This window comes from Thamnophis elegans, chromosome 16, assembly GCF_009769535.1.
Source record: "Thamnophis elegans isolate rThaEle1 chromosome 16, rThaEle1.pri, whole genome shotgun sequence".
Taxonomy (NCBI): domain Eukaryota; kingdom Metazoa; phylum Chordata; class Lepidosauria; order Squamata; family Colubridae; genus Thamnophis; species Thamnophis elegans.
The window spans coordinates 1271413-1296194 of record NC_045556.1 but is presented as its reverse complement, the minus strand read 5'-3'; the positions used below and the strand labels follow the sequence as shown (position 1 = coordinate 1296194).

At 48.5% G+C, this 24782-nt stretch overlaps 2 protein-coding genes and 1 long non-coding RNA gene across 10 annotated transcripts in view; 1 reads left to right on the top strand and 2 right to left on the bottom strand.

Moving 5' to 3' along the window:
• Window positions 1-4896: 4896 nt before the first annotated feature.
• Window positions 4897-11597, bottom strand: LOC116518847 (transcription initiation factor IIA subunit 2). The gene is made up of 5 exons (XM_032232368.1): window positions 11449-11597; window positions 9111-9244; window positions 8074-8178; window positions 6929-7055; window positions 4897-5247 (listed from the first exon to the last, which is right to left on the bottom strand). Exons 2-5 carry the CDS (start codon window positions 9180-9182, stop codon window positions 5222-5224), a joined length of 330 nt encoding a protein of 109 aa, XP_032088259.1. The 5' UTR covers window positions 9183-9244; window positions 11449-11597; the 3' UTR covers window positions 4897-5221.
• Window positions 11598-14055: 2458 nt separating this feature from the next.
• BNIP2 (BCL2 interacting protein 2) lies at window positions 14056-23591 on the bottom strand. Of its 7 annotated transcripts, XM_032232787.1 has the most exons (11): window positions 23484-23591; window positions 21745-22039; window positions 21061-21119; window positions 19684-19851; window positions 18464-18640; window positions 18247-18349; window positions 17707-17838; window positions 17436-17522; window positions 17247-17345; window positions 16691-16726; window positions 14056-15022 (listed from the first exon to the last, which is right to left on the bottom strand). In XM_032232787.1, the coding sequence occupies exons 2-11, from the start codon at window positions 21792-21794 to the stop codon at window positions 14974-14976; spliced, it is 960 nt and encodes a 319-aa protein (XP_032088678.1). In that variant the 5' UTR covers window positions 21795-22039; window positions 23484-23591; the 3' UTR covers window positions 14056-14973. The 7 variants fall into 7 exon arrangements, with proteins under 7 accessions (XP_032088678.1, XP_032088681.1, XP_032088674.1 ...); XM_032232790.1 differs by lacking the exon at window positions 16691-16726 and having other exon boundaries at window positions 14966-15022; XM_032232783.1 differs by lacking the exon at window positions 14056-15022 and having other exon boundaries at window positions 15871-16726.
• LOC116519099 overlaps window positions 22046-24782 on the top strand; it is a 71926-nt gene continuing 69189 nt past the window's right edge. For both annotated transcript variants that reach the window (XR_004256620.1, XR_004256621.1), the window contains exon 1: window positions 22046-23348. This is a non-coding gene — a long non-coding RNA (uncharacterized LOC116519099). The remainder of the gene's footprint in view (window positions 23349-24782) is intronic.

Here is a 24782-nt window from a genome sequence, read left to right as displayed (position 1 = left end):
AGTTTCAGGACGTTACCCCTGGGGATGTGGACAAGGCCATGAGGGCTGTAAGTACCTCCACCTGTGTACTGGATCCGTGTCCCTCATGGCTGGTTACTAACTGCAGTGAGGTGACACGAGGCTGGATCCAGGCGGTTGTGACCGCCTCGCTTCGGGAGGGGAACTTCCCCGCTGCACTGAAAGCAGCGGTGGTGAGACCCCTCCTGAAGAAACCATCTTTGGATCCAGCTATCCTTAATAACTATCGTCCAGTTTCCAACCTCCCCTTCCTGGGGAAGGTTGTTGAGAAGGTGGTGGCCTTCCAGCTCCAGCGGTCCTTGGAGGAAGCAAACTATCTAGACCCCTTCCAGTCAGGCTTCAGACCCGGTTACAGCACAGAAACCGCTTTGGTCGCATTGATCGATGATCTCTGGAGAGCCAGAGATGGAGGACATTCCTCCATCCTGGTCCTCCTTGACCTCTCAGCGGCTTTCGATACCATCGACCATGGTATCCTTCTGCAACGACTGCGGGAGGTGGGAGTGGGAGGCACCGTGTTGCGGTGGTTCTCCTCCTACCTCTCGGACAGGTCGCAGTCGGTGTTAGTGGGGGGGCAGAGATCGTCCCCTAGGCCCCTAACTTATGGGGTGCCTCAGGGCTCGGTCTTATCCCCCCTACTATTCAACATCTACATGAAACCGCTGGGAGAGATCATTCGCAGGCACGGGATTAGATACCATCAATATGCGGACGATACTCAATTGTATCTGTCCGCCCCGTGCCAACTCAATGAAGCGGCAGACGTGATGAACCGAGGCCTTGAAGCTGTTATGGACTGGATGAGGGTTAACAAGCTTGTGCTCAACCCAGAAAAGACCGAGTGGCTGTTGTGTTTCCCTCCCAAAAATTCGACCAATATTCCATCTCTCAGGCTGGGGGGTCAAATTTTATACCCCTCAGAGAGGGTTCGCAACTTAGGAGTCCTCCTGGATCCACAGCTATCGTTTGACCACCACCTAACGGCTGTGACCAGGGGGGCATTCGCCCAGGTTCGCCTGGTGCGCCAGTTGCGACCCTACCTGAATCGGGAGGCTCTCACAACAGTCACTCGGGCCCTTGTGACCTCTAGGCTGGAATACTGCAACGTGCTCTACATGGGGCTGCCCTTGAAGAGCATCCGGCGACTTCAGCTAGTACAGAACGCGGCCGCGCGAGTGATTGCGGGTGCACCTCGGTTCACCCGCATAACACCTATCCTCCGCGAGCTGCGCTGGCTACCTGTCGGTCTCCGGATGCGCTTCAAGGTGCTATTAGTCACCCATAAAGCCCTACATGGCAGTGGATCTGGATACTTGAGAGACCGCCTTCTGCCAATTACATCCCTGCGACCAATAAGATCACATAGATTAGGCCTCCTCCGCATTCCATCGGCCAGCCAATGTCGGCTGGCAACTACAAGGAGGAGGGCCTTCTCAGTAGTAGCCCCGACCCTTTGGAACGAGCTCCCCGTAGAGATTCGCACCCTCTCCACCGTCCAGGCCTTCCGCACAGCCCTTAAGAACTGGCTCGCCCGTCAGGCCTGGGGACAAGGATAGTTACCCCTCCCGAATGATGAATGTATGTTGTTTACTATTTTATTATATGTCTCTATCTTAACGTCTGTATTCCCCTTCCCCGATTTTATGTGAGCCGCCCTGAGTCCCCTCAGGGAAAAGGGCGGCCTACAAATACTAATAAAATCTAAAATCTAAATAAATCTAAATCAAAAGTGACATAAATGCCACACTTGGTTCCGGCTTTATTGGCTCACTTGCTGACAGGTAAACATTGTAAAGGATAACGCTTGGGCGTAAACTTATCAGCACCAGCTCAAACTGGTCCTTTATTGCAGCAAAAGCAAAACTCTTTTGCGTGCAGTATTGTAAATTAGTGTGCCGGAAAGGAAGCATAAGTACAAGGCAAATAAGCTGCTTGTCAGCTTTCCAAATATCATCCAAAACTAAATCAAGAGTTCAAGGCAGAACTTTCCTCAAAGTTCCAATTTATTAAGAGAGACATGTTGGGACACCTGTGGGAAACCCGAATCCGAAAGCCCACCCAGTTGAAAGTTCATGATCTTGTCCTCCACCCACCCACAAGTCCATCACATGGTCCAATCTTCCACTGCCACGCTGGCATTTCCACCCATCTAGTTCCGGTTAGATGCAGAGGTGCGGAGACAAAGAATGACCTTGGGCTTCTAGAAAGGAATGTTTTGTTTTGACAACAACACGTCCTACTCCTTACTATTCCCCCTCCCAATTACCCCACTAGTGAAACAGCCTAGTAAAATAAGAGTGTGTGTGGCAGGCCGAAGATCCTAACAGGAATACTACTGTTCAGGCCTGACACTGATCCAATTAATCTCAAACGTCAAATTTTATTTTGGAAGGTAACAGCGTGTGAGGTAGAAAGTTTGCTCCCTCCCTCACTTTCCCCCAAAAAAGCAAACTAGGCCAGCCCCTCCCTGAAGGAAATTTCTCAAGAAGGTCATCAAAAGACCAATTGTCTGAGTATAATTCTGCCACCAATCATGGAATGGATTTGACATGGAAAACGCAGAGCCAGCATGCCCAAGGAAGCAGAATTAAGCTGGTAAATCAGGATTAGAAACGTTTTGCAGATTCTGGTTTCTTTTGCTATATCCTCATGAACTAGAGGCACCAACGTTTGCTCAAAGGTTGACATCAAGCTGACTGGGCCATGATTACCTTCTCAAGGACTTCACCACCACCATCATCACCCCGTTTCTTTGACACGTCCTCAACTCTTAGCTCAGTTAAACCTCCCTTTGCACCTATGATACGTCCTCAACATAGGACCACAAAGGAGGAGTCCATTATGGACGTATGTCGTGACTGTGGAGTGCTTGACCACAGGGGGCACAACCATCCATCAAATCCAGGCTATCTTTTCCAGGTCAGTCGGGAAGCAACTGGTCAGGGGGAGGGCTCCCTGTACAAGAGGCTCATTCGGTTATCTGGGGGGGATGTCGTGAGTTCACAGCCTTGAGTCATTATGATGTAAGCTTTATGGCAGCGGTGTCCACTTTAAGGCTTCTGGACTTCAGCTCCCAGAATTCCCCATGCTGGCTGGGGAATCCTGGGAGTTGGAAGTCCACGTGGCTTAAAGGAATCGAAGTTGGAGAGACCCCTGCTTTAGCAAGGGTGGATTTAAACGCCCCTGGCCCAAACCAAGGGTAACCATCTTGATAGGACAGAAACAAACGAGGGCAATTAATCGTAGCTTATTCTATCCACCACGAGCTTCTGTAAATGTGGTTTAGACGTATGGATTTGTAGAGTCCTTCTGAACCAGGGCAACCTGCTTTCTGGGAGTTGAAGTCCACAGGACTTAAAGTCACCAAGGTTAAGAAACACTGTTCTAAGCGTTGCAGGCAGAAACCGAGGAGCCGCTTGAAGCTTTTTCTAAAGGACTCAGCCGCTGCCCAACCACCAGCCTTTTCAGGGGGAAAGCAGTCGTGAAAGGCAAAAAAGCCTTGAAGCCTTGTCAAAGAGGGCACAAAGGATATTCATCTTGGGAAATTATGTATGTTGCCATGCCCACAATCATGGCCCCAGGTAGATGGTTTAACTATTTAGCAATAAAACAGAAACCAGCCAGGGAAAATCTTATCTGAGAAATCGGGAGTGGAGAACAAGCAACTTCCTCATTGGCTGCAGAAAAAACGTGCAGTGCTTACTTTCTGGTGGAAATGTACAAGTCGATCCCTTCATTGCTACTCAGCACGCCTGGATGAGTCCATGAAGGCAGAATTCAGGCAGCTGAACTCCCAGTTTGGGATTCAAGACTAAACTCGGGTTGTTGATTCTCCCTAGATTAAAGAGTGTAATTTTAAAAAGGAGATGGGCTATGTAATAGATCCCGACAATGAATAAATACAGGTGGCTTATACAGGTCAGATAAATATAGAACATGATCTCTTGAATCCAACAAAAAAATAAAGATATACAAAACCATCTTTGAAAGGTCAAGAATAAGCCATTCTTAACAAAGGAGAGGTAAGGGAAGAAGGAAGGGGAAGGAGAGAAGGAAGGAAGAAAGTAGAGAAGGGAGAGAGGGTGGAAAGAAAGAGGTAAGGAGAGGAGGATGGAAAGGAGAGAAAGAGGAGGAGAGGAGGGTAGGAAGGGAAAGAGGAAGAGCAGGAGTAGGAGAAAGGCACGGGAAGAAGGAAGGGGAAGGAGAGGAGGAAGGAGGAAAGTAGAGAAGGGAGGGAGGGAGGAAAGTAGAGAAGGGAGGGAGGGAGAAAGGAAAGGGAAAGGAGGATGGAAAGGAGAGAAAGAGGAGGAAAGAGGGTAGGAAGGGAAAGAGGAAGAGCAGGAGCAGGAGAAAGGTACAGGAAGAAGGAAGGGAAAGGAGAGGAGGAAGGAAGAAAGTAGAGAAGGGAGAGAGGGTGGAAAGAAAAGGAAAATAAGGTGGTGTTATAACAGGAGGAAGGGATGGTAAACAAAGCCACCCAAACTGTATAATATGACCTATTAAATGAAATAATAAATGTAGAAGAATGATAAAGGTTAAAACACTTGTAACCAAACGACATGCTGTTTGTGATGATGGTTTTTTTTTTCTGTTTTTGTGTTTTTTTTCCTTTTCTTTTTCCTTTTTGTTTTTTCATTGTTGTGTGTCTGTGTTGTCTATGTAATAAAAAAAAATTATTTAAAAAAAAAAAAGAATAAGCCATTCTTAAATTCGGGTTTAAGGCAGACCAAAAGAGATCGGCTATGTTTGCAAAGCCCCAAGACTGGCAAAATAGTCCGATTTGGGGGGGGGGGGGGGGGGGGGGGGAGGGGGAGACAGGCGAATCCGGCAATCCAGCTGATCGTAGATAGGAAGAGGATTCAATACTTATCACGCCACTAAAAGTTTTAAATAAAATATTTATTGGTGACCTTGATGAACCCAAAAGCAGCTGTGTTAAGTTTCATCCTTATCTTTGACCCTCTGGTTTTATTTTATTTTTTTAAAAGGCAAAAAAAGCTTGCTTATCTTCATCACCGAGCCAACGCCCGGAGGCGCCTTACGGGACCTGGCTGAGACAAGTTCCACTAGGCCTCCCGGAAGAAAAGTGAGCCTGCATTCTTAAAACAACTCCCGACAAGAGTCTTTCTTGGCCCAGGCTGCTCCCCCCTGGAGGAAGCCCTGCCCATCCAGTCCACGTGGGCTCAGAGGCCCCGGTCCCCCTTCACTCCGCAGCATTGGAACCTGTATCTGGAGGGAAGGGAAACACCGGGTGAGAAACACGGCTCGGGAAACAGAGCTGCACAGAAGGAAGACTTCATGGATTCCGAATAAACCAGGCTGGTCTTGGGGTTAAAACAGTACAGTTCCAGACAGCCCCCAAAGCCAGATGGGTGAATGTGGGCCCATTACTCTCACTGAGGAAGGAAGAGGTCAGGGCAAACCACTTCCGGAAACCTTGCCAAGGAAACTGCAGGGACAAGTCCAGGTGTTTATATCTCCCCTTGATTATTTTTACAAATAAGGCAGCGAACATATGCAACAAAGCTTCCTTCCCCCTATTTTCCCCACAACAGCCGTGTGAAGGGCAGAGAGAGAGAGAGGGAGAGAGGGAGCAAGTAAGCAATAGCACAGGCTTACATACCACTTCGTACTGCTTTTATAGCCCTCTCTAAGCGGTTTACAGAGTCAGCCTATTGCCTCCAACAATCTGGGTCCTCATTTTTCCCATCTCGGGAGGATGGAAGGCTGAGTCAACCTTGAGCTGGTCAGGATTGAACTCCTGGCAATGGGCAGAGTTAGCCTGCAATACTGCATTCTAACAGGAAGGAAGGAAGGAAGGAAGGAAGGAAGGAAGCTACAGCACTTAAGACATATACCGCTTTACAGCCCTCTCTAAGCGGTTTACAGAGTCAGCCTCTCGCCCCCAACAATCTGGGTCCTCATTTGACCCACCTCGGAAGGACGGAAGGCTGAGTCAACCTTGAGCCTGGTGAGAATTGAACTGATGGTAGTAGGCAGAGTTAGCCTGCAATACTGCATTCTAACAGGAAGGAAGGAAGGAAGGAAGGAAGGAAGGAAGGAAGGAAGGAAGGAAGATAGCAATAGCATAGACATATACTGCTTCACGGTGCTTTTACAGCCCTCTCTAAGCGGTTTACAGAGTCTGCCTCTTGCCCCAACAATCTGGGTCCTCTTTTTACCCAAGTCAAAAGGACAGAAGGCCGAGTCAACCTTGATCCAAAGGCAGAAGGCCTGACATGGCAATCCCTGATCTGGGGGTCCTGCTCTCAACAGACCCAGCCCTCCACCAGCATTGCAAAAATGGAAACAGCAGTATGAAAGCGAGGATCTGCTGCCACGGCTCAGGAGAAAGAAGTCAGGTAAGAAAAAAGAAGGAAGGAAGAGCTTCTGCAAAGACACAGCTCAGCCGATCTGCACATACGGAAGGGCCACAAGGGTCACCTCATGTGCTGAACATCGCTTTCAACAACTGCTGTCGGGTGAGGAGAAAAAGCCGGCGCGTTTACACAATGAGGCTCTGTGTAAAGAGGCGATAGGGAAGTTCTTGGAACCAGGAAATCTGTCCTTTTGTTGATTTTGGCAGGTCGAAGTATGAGTTAAAATCTTGTTACTCCTCCTAACAAGTCGCCTTTGGCAAACGCCGGCTATCTTCGAGATAAAGGGAAACCTGCCCAAGATTAAACCACTCCCGGAGCTACAATTTTTATATCCTCTTTTCAAGAGGGGAGCAACCGTGCATCTTCCTGGTTTCGGTATCCCTAGAGCGGAGTTTCTCAACCTCCACCACTTTTAAGCTGGGTGGGCCGATTCTGGGAGTTGCAATCCCGTTTCCCACCCCCCCCCCAGCTTAAAGAAGGCCAAGGTTGAGAAACGCAGACGTCACCTCCCCCCCCCCAAAAAAACTTACTTTTCCCATCGCAGGCCACGATTTTGACTTTATCCACTTTCACCACTTCTGTGACCTCCCTGAATTCCACGTCATTCAGCACGAAGGTCCAAACGTTGTCGCAAAACCTGTAGGTGTTCAGGGAGCCCTTTGGGAGAAAGAAAGAGGGGGGGGGGCTTAGCGCAGTGAGAGCCAACCTTTCTCTTACGGAGTGCCAAAATTGTGCGTGCGCCCACTCAATCCTCCCTGCCCACCTGTGCGTGCAGCCCCCCCCCCCCCGGTACATGCATGCAACCCCTCCCCCCAGGCTCCGGAGGCTTTCCTGAAGCCTGGGGAGAGCGAAAACGGCCTCCTCTGGCCCTCCGGAAGGGTGAAAAATCAGCTGGCCAGCGCTCCCATGTGTGCCGGAGTTGTGGGCTGGCCTGCCACCAAATATGGCTCCGCCTGCCCCCTGTGGCACTCGTGGCACAGGTTCGCCATCAGGGGCTTAGGGAAAGGGCCTTAAAAGGTGCTTTTTCCAAAGGCAGTTTGGACAGGGCTTTCTTCTTCTTCTTTTGAGGAAGAGGAAGGAGGCGGCCTTTCACGCAACGCTGACCTGGACGACTGAGAACCTCCAGAGATCCTTAGGAAAAGCAGCAAAAAGACCCCTCTTGAGTTCCCCCCCCCAGCTCCCCTCCCTTCCTGATAGAGGCAGGCAGCCATTCTGGGAATAGTTCTATCGCCCCCTGGTGGCCACCAAAGGAACAGCCGTGAGCAGGAGAATTGGGGAAGGATTTTAAGGAAGCCCCAGCGACTCGTATTTATGACCGTTGTAGTGTCCCAAGGTCACGCGATTGCCTTCTGCGACCTTCCGACAAGCAAAGCCAACGGGGAAACTGGATTCACTTAACGACTGCGTTACTAACAAGGATTCCCTTAACCACTGTGGAAAGAAAGGTTCAATTGTCTCACTTAGCAGTAGAAATATTGGGCTCAGTTACAGGTGTAAATCAAGGACTTCCTTCTGAGCCTTACGTTTGAAAGGGAAACTAGAAGAAAGAGATTTAAACTAGGGGGGAAAAAATCACCCCATATTCTGCTACCATTATAAGTGCTTCTTAGAAGAGAGCCGCAATCTGTACGCAAACTCTGTCGATGCCGGCTGATTTCTAATTAGCATTTCTTACCCTGAAATTGACTCGGTTTCTGACCCGCTGGGCTAATGCAGCATTGATCGCTTTGTCAAACTGTAGGAGGACTTGGAGGGCGAGCTGGGGCGTGATCTGCTGAGACTGAAAGATTGAAGAAGAAAACCTTATAAACGCCAAAGGGAAACATTCACCTGCCCAAAATTAAAACTTCGTTTTGGATATTCACACATTGGTTGGTGTTCCAAGTTTGTCCGAACAGGCCGGAAACCTTTCGAGCACAGATTAGAGTTTACAATTTCAACCAGCATGACTTGACTAGTTTTTCTCATTCCCTTCAACCGCTGAACAAATACAGAACTTTAAAAATGCTTAAATTGGTATAAATGTGATGTTGCCTGTTTAGTTTAGTTTATTGTCATTGCACCTCATACAATGAAATGACTTAAGTTTGCAACTTAAGGGGAGTAGCAAACGTGGTTCACCGCAACTCAAACCCTTGTTTTTGAGTTTGAGAAACTGGACAGTTAAAGGAAAGCTGTAAAAACCTGGCTGTTCCGGCAGGCCTCCTGGGGCTGTTGACCTCACTGTTGAGGTCCAGCTCCGATTAGAATGAATGTATGAGGATGTTGTTATTTTAAACCGTTTTCTTTTGTTATGTGTTCATTATGTGTCTTTTTTTTTCCTCTTTATTTTTTTGTAAGACACCCGGAGTCCTTCGTGATTGGGCGGCATATAAATGTGGTTAATTAAATTAAATAATTAAATTATTGTCTTCCTTCGTGAAACCTCTCCTATCATCAGGGTCATCTTACTTTTTGTCTTCAATTATGATACGGAGGAAAAGCACTCTTAACACTGTTTTCACCTAAGCCAGTGGTTCCCAAACTTGGCAACTTTAAGACTTGTGGACTTCAACTCCCAGAATTCTCCAGCCAGCAGAACCACTGACCTAAACAGTATGCATTGCTTTGATCTCTGGCTGCAAAACTCATACATATCTACTTCAATCGTCTCTATCCTACTTAAGCCATTTTATTCAGGAGGGTGGGAATAAAAAGGAGCTTATACCTTACCTGAATGAGCTCATCCAGGCTTTCTTGGAGGCTGTTCCCCAGGGTGGTGTTTCTGTACAGTTGGTAAGCCATGGCTCAAGGAGACAGAGGCTGCTCATCCAGAGATATGAATCCACTCGACTCTCACTAAAGACCTGGAAAATGGCAGAATGGCGAGTTATACCTGGTGAGGGAAGGAGGAAGCAGGTAATGGAGAGGCTGAGATAAAACAACTATGATTGAAAAAGACTTTTGTTTCCTCGCTGATAAAGTCCCAACTACACCCTGCTCTTCCAACTGCAGGTAGTCCTCGGCTTATGACCACAATGGGAGCCAAAATGTCTGTTGCTCAGCAAGACAGTCGTAAAATGAGGTTTGCCCCATTTTACCCCCTTTCTCATCATGATGGTTAGGTGAAATCACTGGAGTCGTTCCATTAGTCACAGGGTGAGAATACCTGTCACCGTCACTTTGAATGGCCACTAATCGGCATGCATTAGAATGAAATTTTAAGGGAGTCCAATTCCCCCCCCCTCCCTCGACTTCGCTGGTGACTCCAGGACGCTGCAACCGTCATCAACAGGTGTCAGTTGGCCAAAGGCCTGAGCTTTGACCAGGCGGCCTCCTGGGCGGAGGCTGCGACGGCCGTGTGAAAAACGCCCATGGGTCACTTTCTCCAGTACTGCTGTAACTGTTGAACGGTCCCTAAACGGACTGTTGTAATAGCAATAGCAATAGCAGTTAGACTTATATACCGCTTCATAGGGCTTTCAGCCCTCTCTAAGCGGTTTACAGAGTCAGCATATCGCCCCCAACAATCCGATAGATAGCTAGATAGATAGATAGATAGATAGATAGATAGATAGATAGATAGACAGACAGACAGACAGACAGCAATAGCAATAGCAGTTAGACTTATATACCGCTTCATAGGGCTTTCAGCCCTCTCTAAGCGGTTTACAGAGTCAGCATATCTCCCCCAACAATCCGATAGATAGATAGATAGATAGATAGATAGATAGATAGATGATAGATAGATAGCAATAGCCATAGCAGTTAGACTTATATACCGCTTCATAGGGCTTTCAGCCCTCTCTAAGCGGTTTACAGAGTCAGCATATCGCCCCCAACAACAATCCGGGTCCTCATTTTACCCACCTCGGAAGGATGGAAGGCTGAGTCAACCTTTGAGCCTTGGATGGATAGATAATAGATAAGATAGATATAGAAGATAGATAGATAGAAGATAGATAGATGATAGATAGATAGATAGATAGATAGATAGATAGATAGATAGATAGATAGCAATAGCAATAGCAATAGCAGTTAGACTTATATACCGCTTCATAGGGCTTTCAGCCCTCTCTAAGCGGTTTACAGAGTCAGCATATCTCCCCCAACAATCCGATAGATAGATAGATAGATAGATAGATAGATAGCAATAGCAATAGCAATAGCAGTAGACTTATATACCGCTTCATAGGGCTTTCAGGCCTCTCTAAGCGGTTTACAGAGAGTCAGCATATTGCCCCCCACAGTCTGGGTCCTCATTTTACCCACCTCGGAAGGATGGAAGGCTGAGTCAACCCTGAGCCTGGTGAGATTTGAACCGCTGAACTGCTGATCTAGCAGTCAGCTGAAGTAGCCTGCAGTGCTGCATTTAACCACTGCGCCACGTAAGTCAGGGACAAGATGGGAATAAATGCATCTTCCGGTTGCAAGAAGAGGCTTTGCAGGGAAGGGATTCCCCCCCCCCCAAAAAAAACTCCTGCTGCAAAGAGGCTGAGCCCCCACTCCCCGCACCCCCTTTTTACTGTAGTGCAATGCACGCACAGGCAGAGACACACACACATGCACACGCTTTCTTCGGAGGCCTTCCTGTCAGAAACGGTGTAGGGTCTCCTGCTTTTGGGGGGGGAGGGTGGACTAGATGACCTCCAAGGTCCCTTCCAACTCTTGTCCATCTGCATCTGAGGGCGCCACGGGGCCTTTCCTGGGCTACGGGGCGCCCAACCGGCCCCAACGCTCCACCTGCGGGGTGGGGGGTGGGGTAATTCCCCACCGCCTCTCCTCTGCACGTGGGCACCCGCGGACACGCGTGTTTGGCCGGAAGTGGGCGCCCTGCACGGGCTTTGCAGGAGGGCCCCGCCAGCGCCCACCCCGTCTGGGGAGACCCCTACGGGCCTTCGCCCACCCCAGGCGCGCCTGGGCCCCCGGGAGAGCCGCGCTGCAGGGCCTGCGCTGGCCGGGGGGGAGGCTGATGGGACAGGGGGCGCACAGCCGGCTGCGGATGATGGGGCGCGGAGTCCCAGGCAGGGCGAGGCGTGGGGGGGGGGGGGAGCGGCTCCCCCGGCTCTACCTCGGCGAGGAGGGCTCCCTCGCCCGCACGGGGCCCGCCGGGCTCCTCCAGACCTCCGACGCGGAGAAACGGGCCGCCGGCTCCGATGCCCGCCTCTTTCCCGATACCACCGAGCGGGGCCCGGAAGCGGAAGTCGATGTACGCCGTGGCCGCGACCATAGAGCCTCTGCGTCGCCGAAAGGCGCGCATGCGCCCCTGAGGGAGGCGGGGCGGAGGGCGTGGAGCGCTCGGCAGCGAGAGCGAAGGCGACGGCGCCGGGAAAGGGCGGCGCATGCGCAGAAAAGGCAGCCGGAGGGCTGGCATTAGCGGTTCTTCCGCATTCCACGTGCGGCTGGCTCTAACCGGAGGGAATCGCCCTTCGGGAACGGCTTCTCCGTTAGAAATGCACGGGGAACGCACTCTGCACGTGCGCAGAGCAGCTTAGCCGCCCCACAGGCAGGGCTTATTGGGTGGCCTTTGGATGGGGCGCCACCAGGAGATCTTCAGCTACTGGAGAAACGGAGCAAGCGCTGCTCCAGGTCGTCCAGTGAATTCAATGCCAGCCTCCTGGCACCGGGTCAGCTGGCCAGCCACGTTGCCCAGAAGCCCAGGTCTCCCCGCCCACTTTTAAACCCAACGTGGACACAAAGACAGGGATTTTGCCCAAACCTCCAGCCAGGGAAGCAATGCCCGTCAGCCTCTGCTTTGCCACTGCTTTGGCTGCCATTGAAACGGGGAGCGGGGGGGGGGGGCATGGTATTTGGGAGGGGACTCGTTGTGCTGGAGGAAGTTTCTAGACTCTGAACTGACCACCTTACTGCGCATGTGGAGGAGTGTTTCCCGCCAAGGCCAACGGAACCTGCATTCCATCCTGGTGATGCCTTTCGAAGTTATCTCACACCTGACATTTGGGAGAATTATGATTGGACTGTGCACGGGATGCCAAGGGGAGGGCAATGGATTATTCAATATATTATTCGCTTTCACGCCTAATTAACCAGACTTAGCTTAGCTTTGCAACTGCTCATTTATAATTAGTAAAAGTACACTTGATTTCAACAAATGGAGTCCAGTGGTTTTCTTTCCTGATTATTGAATGAAGAAATGCTGACAGCCCCATTCCAACCAAAAAAGGGGGCAAAGAGCAGCAGAAAATGTTGTTTTTCTGTGCCTAATAACTTCTCCTTTTGCCGTATGGCGTTTGGACAGATGGGCCACCGCTTCAGACCCTTCACAGGAGCACCGAGGAAAATCCGCAGCATTTTCAAATCATGTCTGGGTTGTTACGAGACAACAAGCAATGTCTGACCTGCCAATTATTTTTCTTGTTGGCCCCGTTGACTCAACTGCCCCATTTTCCCTCTCTGCCCTTCCTTCGTCTTAGCAATAACAATAGCAGTTAGGCTTATATACCGCTTCATAGGGCTTTCAGCCCTCTCTAAGTGGTTTACAGAGTCAGCATATATCGCCCCCAACAACAATCCGGGTCCTCATTTTACCCACCTCGGAAGGATGGAAGGCTGAGTCAACCCTGAGCCGGTGAGATTTGAACCGCCGAACTGCAGATAGCAGTCAGCTGAAGTGGCCTGCAGTACTGCACTCTAACCACTGCGCCACCTCGGCTCGTCTTCTTGTTGTGCTACTTAACAACCGTTTTCACTCCAGCTGTGTGAAGATTTGGGTTTGTTAAGCAAGACAAACAGGATTTTCCCCATCTTAAAATAAATACACTTAAGCATTTATGACATAAATACCCGGTTAAAGCCTTTCTTTATTTAAAAACGTTTTATTGACTGGGTTATGAACAGACACACGGGCAGTTATTTCCCCCTCCATGAACACTGGGAACAAGAAAACGCTGCGTTGCTAACAACGGGCACAAATTTTAAATACAAATTGAAAATAAGAGCGATGATGCCCAAGCTTTCCAAAAACCTTTCAACATTTCTGCTACAATCCACGATGGCTTTGATGATTACCCCGCTAGGAATTAGTGCATCCGACACATCCGACTGAGAAGGCCACTCTTAAAAGCAGCCATTAAAATAGGCAAAACATGCAACACAAACACGCAGTTACACACAGAGACTCCTTTTTTTAAAAAAAAAAAGTGCATAAAGTGAAGCTAGTGCTGGTGGAAAGTGCCGTTTCAAGAGCCTTTGCTTTCCAAAGTATGAAATCACCACCTAACATTGTTCTTCCACCTTGGCGTCGCACGCGGGGTGGGCTTGAGAGCAGCCTCCGTAGGCTAAGCTGTCCTTGTCCCTACACTTTCTCTACTCTTGAGTGCCACATCCTGATACCATGTCCTGCAACTCCCCTGCACATTGTGGTAGCAGTTAGACTTATATTCCGCTTCATAGGGCTCTCAGCCCTCTCTAAGCGGTTTACAGAGTCAGCATATCGCCCCCAACAACAATCTGGGTCCTCATTTTACCCACCTCGGAAGGATGGAAGGCTGAGTCAACCCTGAGCCGGTGAGATTTGAACAGCCAAACTGCAGTCAGCTGAAGTAGCCTGCAGTGCTGCATTTAACCACTGCGCCACCTCGGCTCTCTATAGTGAGAGGGAGGAGGGAGAGAGGGAAGGAAGGGGAGAGGGAAGGAAGGAAGGAAGGAAGAAGGGAGGGAGGGGAGGTAGGAAGGAGGGAGGGGAGGGAGAGAGAGAGAGAAGGGGAAGGAAAGGGAAGGGAAGAGAGACAGACCATAATGTGAAACCTTCATAAAAGACCATCCTTCTATGCCGAAGTAAGGCCCATCAGAAGCTGGACTGAGATCTTCTCCAGGAGAAGACCGGCTGGGAGGCCACCAACATTCGGCTCTGGAATGTCGCCCAAATTCCCAAATAAATCACTCCCTGGGCATCCAGAGCTAGACAGCCTCCACCAGCCCCAACATTCGAACAGGAGTCGTATTCTCAATTCCCGGATTTTTCTGTTCAGAGGCAAGGGAGCTGAAACCTCAACGTTTCAACACAGAAGGGCTTGGACTGAATCGAGTTTGTGCTGAGGACACCCAACTCCAAGGTGAAGAAGCACAGTGGAAATAGCAAAAGGATCTTGCCAGCGTAGCAGATAACCAAAGTTACATTTCTCTCTTCTTTAGCCAAGAAGCATTTCCCCATAATATAAGAAATTCTCATGCATTTTATTCCTAAATAAACAACGACCGCCGTCAGCGGGCTAGTGCGTCTCAAGAGGTTTTTCTCAGATGAAAATTATAAAATATGCGTTGAAGAGTCATAAAAATATATATATATATATTATCTCTCCCCTTAACGTTGAAGCATATATAAATACTCACTGAATAAGCATCGCGATATAACAATGGCTGCCCCTCCTAGGGTGCCTTTGTGACACTGCCGCGTGAAAGTTATAATAAAGGCAACTACGAAGTGTCGGCATCCCCTGGGACTGCAAACCCACTCGGCAGTGCCTCATTCAACAGGCCAAGTCCAGACGCAGAAGTCTTCTTCAGGACTTCGGATCTCCCAGCGTGTTCTTCACTCTCGGCTTGAATTCAGAAATACTTTTCTTTTCTTTCTTTTTTACTGTTCAGACTTCTGCTCCTGTTTCCCATTAAGTTCTTGATCAATTCTGCTCATCGGAGAAAGAAGAAAAAATATGTCGCATTTTGCAAATGTTTGCATGGAGTGGGGGGAAAAAAAGAAACGTTATCGTTCAGCAATTGCAGTGAAACAACAAATACACGTTAAAGCAGGAAGTTTCCTACAGACTTGAGGGGGAACTTTGAACGGTGACAGTTAACAGGGAAATGAAACTGACTGGGCAACTTTTCCTCTGCGTTGGTCAGGTGCGAACAACCAGATTCAGACGTGCAGAGTTCAAGCTAATTACTTCAATGTCTTCTGCATACAATACAGGAATTTCCCAAGTCTGGCAGCCTAATCCCTGGGTTAGATCAGGTCCCAAGGGAAGCAATAGCAATAGCAGTTAGACTTATATACCGCTTCATAGGGCTTTCAGCCCTCTCTAAGCGGTTTACAGAGTCAGCATATTGCCCCCACAGTCTGGGTCCTCATTTCACCCACCTCGGAAGGACGGAAGGCTGAGTCAACCTTGAGCCGGTGAGATTAGAACCGCTGAACTGCAGATAACAGTCAGCTGAAGTGGCCTGCAGTGCTGCACCCTAACCACTGCGCCACCTCGACTCTCACCTAGCAGGAGTTGGCCATAACCCTTTTGAAGATGGGATGGGCTTTCGGAGGGGATTTGCTAAATTTGCAATATTCTGAGCCGTCCCTCCAAAGGAGAAAAAAAAGGGGGGAATTTGAAGCAATTATATATAAAACCAGCACTTTCTGGATCAAATGGATTTGTTAATCAGCCACAGCGATGAGCGCAGTAGATTTGAGAGCGCGGTCAAAATATATTTATGAATAAATTCATTAGCAAGCCGCTCTTGTTAAAAGCCCCTTCAGAAATATTCCGCATGCATTGAAAAATCGGGGGGGGGGGAGAGGAGGGGAAAGGGGGGGTTGCAAACACAAAGTGCACAACGTGGGAAAAAAGAAGTAATTCCGTCAGCTTTGAAGATAGATGAGCAAAGGAAGACTGAGTCACAACCACCTTCAGCCTAAAATTAAGTGTGTTTTTTTACAGCCACGGCTGCCCAATTTGGACAATTTGCAGTTCCCCGCCTGAAGGTTAAGTGTTAATATAGGTAGTCCTCGACTTACAACTGTTCATTTAGAGACCGTTCAAAGTGAGTTACAAGCTCTTTTTTCACTCATACAGCCACTGCAGCTTCCCCATGGTCATGTGATCAGAATCTGGACCCTTGACAACTGACAGTCGCAGTGTCCCAGGGTCACACGATCCCCTTTTGCGAGCAAAGTCAATGGATAAGCCGGATTCGTTTAACGACGGTGTTTAACGTGGTCTGATTTAACAACTGCAGTGATTCCCTTAACAACGGAAGCAGGGAACGCCGTACAATGGGGCGAAGCCCACTTAACCAATGTTCTCACTTAGCAAGAAAAATTTGGGGCTCCGTTGAGGTCGTAAGTCGAGAACCACCCGCCAAGACTCAGCTTTGGGGAATTTCTTAATTGTTCTTGGAAAGAAGCAGCGGTGTGAGCAGCCCAGCAGGAGCCTCAGGAACCGTGCGAGCTCTTGGCGAGGGTGAGCGCCCAGCCCCACGTGCCGCGTGCATTCCAGCCAGCCGCCTCCCTCCCCCCAAAGCCAGCCCAGAGCGGAAGGAGGCGAGAAGACAGGCAAGTCCTGATCAAGAAGTGCAGATACCTTTGGAGTTTCTTTTTACATTTTTCTTCTTCATACCTTAGTAGGGAAAATTCAGTTTTAGTACAGCCGGTGCAGGTTTCAGGACTCGCCAAACCCAAGCATTCCCAGCACCGATGTATACGAACGACTTTAAGCAAAAGAGGTTTTTTATTTTTAATTTTTCCCTCCACAGGAGGGAAATATTGTGTGTCTCCCTCCAACGTTCAGAGCGACTGGGCATCTCTGAGGCTCCGTCCCATTCTGGGAAGGGGGATTAGGATCCCTGGAAGGAATTTGGCTCAGACTTGGTTAGAAAGAACGGACTCGGAGCCTCCGTAACAATCCCTGAAGGCAACTGGAATCCCTTGGCAGGGATCTGGGCAGGGCGGGTGACTTCCTCTGAGAAAGCGCCCAAGGGCGCCAGCCATTCATTTGGATTTTAACAACCAACTCCTGGGAGGAGCCGGTGGTCGCTGCCACTCTATCCCAACTCCTCGGAGGGAGGGGAGCACTTCGGGCCTAGACCTCCAGGCGCTCTGGGGGCCCGAGGATACTAAAGAAAGAAAGGGGGACCTACTGTTTTATGCATTCGGGGATGTTCACGCTGTCCATGGGGACGAGCTCTGCCAGCTCTGCCAAAGTAAAGACGTATCTGATTTTTTGGCTGAATTTTGAGCTGAAAGAGACAGGAGGGAAACAGTCACTGCTACAGCGCTAACCGATGCGTAGCTTAATGAAGAAAGGGATAAAATGTGGTGTCCGTTACCTAATAAACGGCTTTGTGATTGCCAGAAGTGTTCTGATGAACCAGGAAGGATGGACTATTATTAAGGACTTCAGGTTTTTCCTTAACCTAAGGTCAATAAAAGCAACGCAGAGTTTGGCAACGCAAGGCAACACCCCTCTTCCCAAAAAATTATGCGGTGTTTCCAGTCGCATATGAGACAGAGCCCCTTCCCCAATCCCCCCCCCTTTAAAGAACTCTGTATTGCTCTTCCAGCCTCTTCCAGTATCCGCCTCCCCCTATTTAATCTTACCTCCTATCGATTTGCTGGTAACACTTCCTGAGCCATCCTAAACTGGGCATTCTCCGCCGGGTGGTCGCCCCGTTGAGATAAACAATCATATAGCTCTCCGCTATTAATAATTCTAGGGAGCCGATAATGTATCTGTGGGAAGCAAAAGAGGAACAGCTGAAGTGGCAGCTTGATTCACACGAAGACCAGACAATACAGGTAGTATTCGATTTACAACCACAAGGGAGACCAACATTTCTGTTATTAAGTGAGGCAGTGGTTAAGTGAGTTTGGCCGGCGTTTTACAATTTCTCTGGGGGTCAAGTGAAGCTCCCGATCCCAATTTGATCCCTTACTCATCTTTAAAAACTCTTCAGATGGGGGAATCCGATCTCAGTGGTGTTCTGCACACCAAGAACTGTGGCTTGATCTCTAGCATCTCCTGGAAGAAGGACGATGGGCCATCCCTCCCAGCTCCTCCAACAACCATCCTTCCAGGTAAGATGGAGCCAAATCGAACTCCACATGAACGCAGGGTTACCTGTTTGCTCCATCACTTACTTAAACAGATTATCCATTAAGTATCGGTAGTTTGGTTGACTACTTTCTGGCATGAAGCAAACCGCAAAGACAATAATTGCATTTAGCCCATCCCCGTAATAGCCTAGGGAGAGAGGGGGGGAAAACAGCAATCACAATGATGCTTTTTCTTCAAGGCTTCCCGCGGTTGCAGAGAGCCAGCGTGGTGGTGAGCCAAGGATTATAAGTCAGCACTCACCTCCGTGACTAATTACTTTCTTGTAGGGCTCAATGGCCTTCATATCTACTCGGTGACCCTGGTCACCAATCTGGTACATTCGCCATCGCCGTTCCTCCTCCTTCTCTTCCGATGCCGTGTATTCCAGCAGGGAGCCCTTCCGAGCAGCATCGGTGCTTTTCTGCTTTGGAAGGTCGTCTGGCCACCATGGAAACAGAGGATTGGAAGCGGCGTTACATTACCAGACCTAGGTTTCACAGCTTCAGCAACTTTTAAGATCTGTGGACTCCAAACTCCCAGAATTCCCCAGGCCTCACGGATGGGTTGGTCAGTTAAGTGTTTCGGAGTGCCAGGCTCGTGTTTTGAAGGGTCAACATTCACTTACGAAAATGAACGAGGACTTAAGCAGTTACTGAGCAGAATGATTTTTAAAGTCGAGACACATGGGAGTATCAAGTTACCCTCTTCTTTGAAAACATGAAATCTCTTGCAGGTTTTTAAAATCAATGTATGCGAGTCTCATTCTGATTAGTTTTCTCTACATCGGAGTTGCTCTCCACAAAGAGTAATCAGCATTTAAGTTTGACATGCCCGAATTCCAGAAGCAAGGCCTTTTTTCAAAACATATTCAGAGTATTTAGGCTGGTGAAGACGCGTACTGAACACTCTTTGAGAAGTTGGCAAATCTGGATGGTTGTCCCTTCAACTATCATTTCCCCACTGATTGTTAAGTTTGGTGCAAAATCATTGTCACTGCCCTGATTTGCAGCAGTCATGCAAATAGACAAATCTTTCAATCAAAGCTGTGCCTGATATTTGGGGGGGGGGGGGGTGTCACTAGCGAGGACTAAATCATCCTCCTGGTTTTGTAACAGGGGTTTCAGTAGTGCAAGCCTTACCACAGAGGCGGGGGAAACTACTTCAGCAAGTTAGTAGTTTGTTTCCGAGGACAGAAGGCTGTGTTAAGGGAAACTATCCTTCCAGGGAAACGCAGACAGCGGCATTAAAAAGAGAAGAGATAGAAACCTTATTGCAATGACACACAACTCAACCCGCCTCTTGCCCACAGTAAAAAAAAAAGCTAAGCATTGGTGGAGTGGTGGACTCTGCACCCCCAGTTTCAACACATGTGAAACATGCACAGAAAGGAGCAGGCTTAGTGACAGCAGCCGAGAGGGAACACACCTAAGGATAAAACTTTGTCGCTGGGGTTTTTTTTCCCCTTAAAAAAAAAGTCTTACCTTCCCACTCAAACTCATTATTGCTGTTCTCCGAAGGGGTGTCTATATCATCCAAGTCAATATCTCCACTTGCCTCTAAGCCGGATAAAATGGACTCTTCACTCTGATCCAAAGTCAAGTTTATATTTGGAGCTATTAGTTTCTTCTTAACTTTGTTGCCATTAATTTCTAATAGGTTGAAAGGTAGGGGAAGATAACAAGTAATTTCACGATAAATGTCAAAAGCTAGAAAAAGAAGCCTCAAAACTAGAAAAGAAACTATTTAACAGAAGGGAGATGGATAGAAATTACTTTACTTGGGATAGGGCTAATGACTTTACCTTACTTAAAAGTAGGGCTAATTGTTGAAAGCCCGTTGAACATAAGCATGTTATTTATTTACTTTATTTTATTTACTTTTTAAAAGGGAGATCAAACGGGCACCTCACTCAGCAAAGAAATTAATTATATACTCAACAGTTCTAGAATTAAATACAAGACCGTTTCTATTCTGTTTGAAATGAGTTTTGACATTTCTGCAGAGCTCATAGACGTAACTTTAGTCGTTCTAATAAAGTGAACACACTCTTTCATAAAAAAAAACCTCTCTTTATTCTGTGCCCCTTATGATGCAGCAGAAGCGAGTACAATGTTTTGAATTCCCAATGCTATTGGTCTTCAACACTCCAGTTCCATCTTGATTGAAATGTTCCGGCCTTATCAAAGATAGTCTGATTTCAAACCATTTCATAATCGTGATAGTCAAATTCAACATTAGACCATTCTTGGGAAGGCTGCCTCAGTCTAATCCAAGGTAGGAAAACCTTTGAGAGCAGGGGTGTCCAACCTTGGCCACATTAGAGATGGACCAACTCCTAGAATTCTCCAGCCAGCTGAAGTTCACAAGTCTTAAAGTGGCCTAGGTTAGATGCCCCTGCTGTATAGAAAATGGTATTTGAAAGCTGGAGAATTGCAACATGAACATGTTTTGCTCACTTCTGGAATACTGGAATTAGCCAGGGGAGTTAGCACACAAAACAAAATCTGAAGTGGAACGTCTGAATATATCAAGTGATCCACCAGAGTTTCTTATTCTTACTGGATCAGTTTCGAGCCTGTGAGATGAAGCAGCATATATGTCATATTTTTAATTTTTTTTAAAAAATATCTTGACAGTGGCAGACAAGATGTTGACTTCTGCCTAGAGATGGGAAGGCCTGGAAAAAAAAATGGAAAAATTGGGAAATAAACAGTGTTTTTTTTTAATGGCTTTGGGAAAAAACTGTTTTTTTCCCAATTTTTCTGGGGGGTTTTCCAGGCCTTCTCATCTCTACTTCTGCCTCAGCTGCCTTAGCCCCAAAGCCAAGTTCACGATATCTTGCAGATGGATGCACTTACCGGAGTGGTCTCCTCTTTCAGCTGGCCCAGCTTCCATATGGTCATCTTCGGGCAAAGGTCTGGAACAGAGAGCAGACATTAAACGTAGCCAAGATCAGAGTTGCTTCCTTTCCCATTTCCTTTCTGTAACACTAAGAGTCACAATAGCTCATGAGTAATTTGGTTCCAAGTGAACGGCACAACTATTTCCAGAGTCCAGATCTCTTGTGAGTCCTGTTGTATTAGGAGATGAGGCACTAACATGAACACCTCAGGACTGCACAAAAGTCCAACCTGTTCCTGTTGACATCTGCACTCCTTCTCCACCCTTGCTGCATAAACAGCCTCCCATCATGGTCTGTGAAAGACACCTTTGCTAATCAGGACTGCTACTACCATTAGTATGTAAGTAACTCATTGCAATAGCTTGCATTACTTTTCATCATCACACCTTGTGTAAGAATCTGCTCCAGTTTCCTAGGCAAGGGGATTTTTTTGTACATTGTGAAGTGATCTCCAAACTTCCCCAGACCACAAAGATTAGCCTACGCTCACATTGTGCACTTACAATCCAGTCAAACTCCTTGAATGCCCCTGACAAATGCATCTTCTGAAAACCTTGCCCCGAGGCTACACTGCAAATTATACAATCACTGAGATCATCTTCCAACAACAGCGAAACAAAACAAGTTGGCTGTGCCTTACCTGGGAAAGTCTTCGTCCTGCCACTCCTCCTTAACTTCCACTCCTTCCATCCTCAGCTTTGCCTCAAGGGCTAACGCAGCCCCGTCTTGATCCAGAGTTCCGTATTGTTGGGGAAGATATGGGGAACTGCAAAATATGTTTCTGTTGAAGAGGTGCTTAATCAGGGCAGGAGTGACTTCCTAGGATGCCCGAATTTAGCATCTGAGTTAATCCACAGAAGAAACTGGGGCGGTGCATTTATGCCAAAGCAGCAGCAATTTTTCCATTTCTGCTGAAATATTCCTCAACCGACCTGCTGCAATTGATGTGAGAGAGAGAGAGAGAAACTTATACAATTGGGGCACCATGTGGCAGCAAATCCTGAACTGCTCCTATAAATGGGAGAGTTAACCATTCCTGAAAGGGGTGGGGAATGTTTTCCACCTTGTGCAAATCCATCGCCTGCTCATTACAATATTTCTCTTAGGAAAAGCTAGGGAAGAACACTTATTTATATATTTAGCCTATGACGAGAACATGGCAGCAGAGAAACAAGCATAAACACACAAGCCACGTAATTTATGTATAAAATTTCTAAGGGACAGGGCAGTGGCCTCGTAACTGGATGTCCAGTTCAGCTATCCGGGTGATCAGCTTCCTGCAGATCTTCTAGGGAACCAGAGAACGCACGTTGTCGTGGGCAGTCTTGCACAATAAGTTTAATAATTGGCATATCAGCATCACAATCGCAAGAAGGGGGATCTTTCCAGTCTCACCAGGGCAGAGACGCTCCTTCCTGTATCACACCTAATTCTGTTCAATTTCGCCCAGACCGAGCGAGGCAGATCAAAAACCGAAGGGATTTGCTAGAGGAATCACTAATAGTGAAACTTTGGAAGAACAGTTAAGAAGAACACTGGTAGGAGAGAGAATCACAGTTTTGGGCGTATCCAGCAACGGCTACAGGGCAGCTTTAAAAGGATATTAATCATAGTCCTTTGAAAGTGAGTTTTCTGCCTACTCAAAGCCCAGAGGAAGCAAAACTTGAGTAATTCCACTTCCCATCAGAAGGGAGAAGCAGGAAGCCAAGCTGCAGATTTCAATACTCCACCCAGGAGGGCTGCAGTTATTGTAGGAGCCAGCCAGCCAAATTCTGGCCACGGGGATGCTGCGACGGCCGTAAGTGTGAAAAACGGCCCTAAGTCCCATTTTTTCAGTGCTGCTGCAACTTAAAAAGTTCACTAAATGAACTTTCGTTAAGTCCAGGGCTGCCTGTAAGGCTATATAGAGCAGAGGGCTCCAATCTTGGCTCCTTTTAAGACTTGTGGACTTCAACTCCCAGAATTCCCCAGCATAACAAAGTTGGAAACCCCGCCCATGCTGTCACTCCAAGAAGCCCCTGCCCAATCATATTCAGAGGGACCCAAATGAACCAATCAGGGCCCCAATCGCGGCCCCGCCCCCGAAAGGGCTGGGCCCGCCCTCCTCTGATACCGACCGGGGAGAGGGGGCTTTGACGACGACCTGAGGCCGAATTACGAGCAGCTGTAAGAACAAATAAGGGGTTTTTTCGCCCCCTCAGGACCCCACCCATCAAGAAAGAAAACAGCACAGGCTCCCTGCAGGTAGAAATCTAGCTGGCCAAGGTTCGTGGGGGGGGAGCAAGGGAGGGGCGGAGGATCACCTCCCCGCCCTTTTCTCCTCTCCGAGACCCCCGCCTCCCATAATAATCCCTCACCGGCCCTGAAGAAAGGCCTCACCTCAGCGCGGTGACTCTCTAGCTCACAGCCGGCCGGAACGACCCCTCCCGAAGGTGGCGACCCTGCCCCGGAAGGACACGTGAGCAAACAGGAAGCAGGACGCAGCCCCCCCCCCGCCTTTCCTCAGGAAACGGAGCGGGCCGCTATTTGGCGCCTGCGCACTGCGAGGCGGCTGGAAGGGCGCGGTAGGGAGGGGCCGAGAGCGCATGCGCCGAGCGGTGCTCGCCTCCCAGCGGCTAATCCCTGCGGGTAAACTGCGCATGCGTTTAAATCGAAGCTTCGTCTCCTGAGCCGGGCAATGGGAGTGGTGTACAAGGCGGTGGGCGTGGCTTATGCAAATATAATCATTAGGACGTGGGTTTCTGCAGCGGCGGGCGCCAGGTTGCAAATGGGCAAGGAGGAAGGGTGTTAATTTAAAAAGATTGCGCGACCATGCAATCTTTGCAGAAGATGATGGTTTATAATTGCGGAACAAGTGGCTGTCTGCACGCATTGCTTGGGAATCCCTGGCCTGATTCACACAGCGCGCTTCAATATCAAAGTTGCCTAGCCCTTATTTGTCGGTCAGTCAAGTCTTTTTAAGGCCGCCCGTACGGAACATAACAAGCGCCCAAGAGATCTCCCTGCAGTCGTTCAAAAGCAGCACATCAGGTATACTGCCCCTGCAGCTGGAGGTTCCATTACTCCGCTCCCAGGAGGACTTTTGCTTCTTATGACCTAAAACTCTTGTCTATAACTCAAAAGAGGTATTTTGAGTATCGGGAACGGGAAAGGTCCTTGTGGGTTTTTGTCTGTTGTGGCTCGTGCATGCATTCAACCTGAAAGTCACATTTGAAAAGCGAGATTTATTTACAACAATTCCTTGTGTGGAACCATGTGACTTCTTTGCAATGGGGTTAGTTCTGTGCTGTTTTCTCTCTCCCCCCCCCCCCTTTGGGCCAAAGTGGCTGTTTTGCATCGTTTTTCTTTGTCCACAGGATGGCAGACACATCCCTGAACATGGCAGGAGGAAAAGCGGGGGGAGGATTTAAGAGGTGGATGCAGAGAACGAACCTGGATAGAAGTGGGCAGGGGAGGGGCTAAAACGACTCTTTCTGGCCTGCAGTACTCCAAATGAACCACTAGGGCAGTGTTTCTCAACCTTGGCAGCTTGAAGATGTCTGGACTTCAAGTCCCAGAATTCCCCAGCCAGCGAATGCTGGCTGGGGAATTCTGGGACTTGAAGTCCAGACATCTTCAAGTGGCCAAGGTTGAGAAACACTGCACTAGGGGAAACGAGGTTTTCCTTGCTGCCCTCAA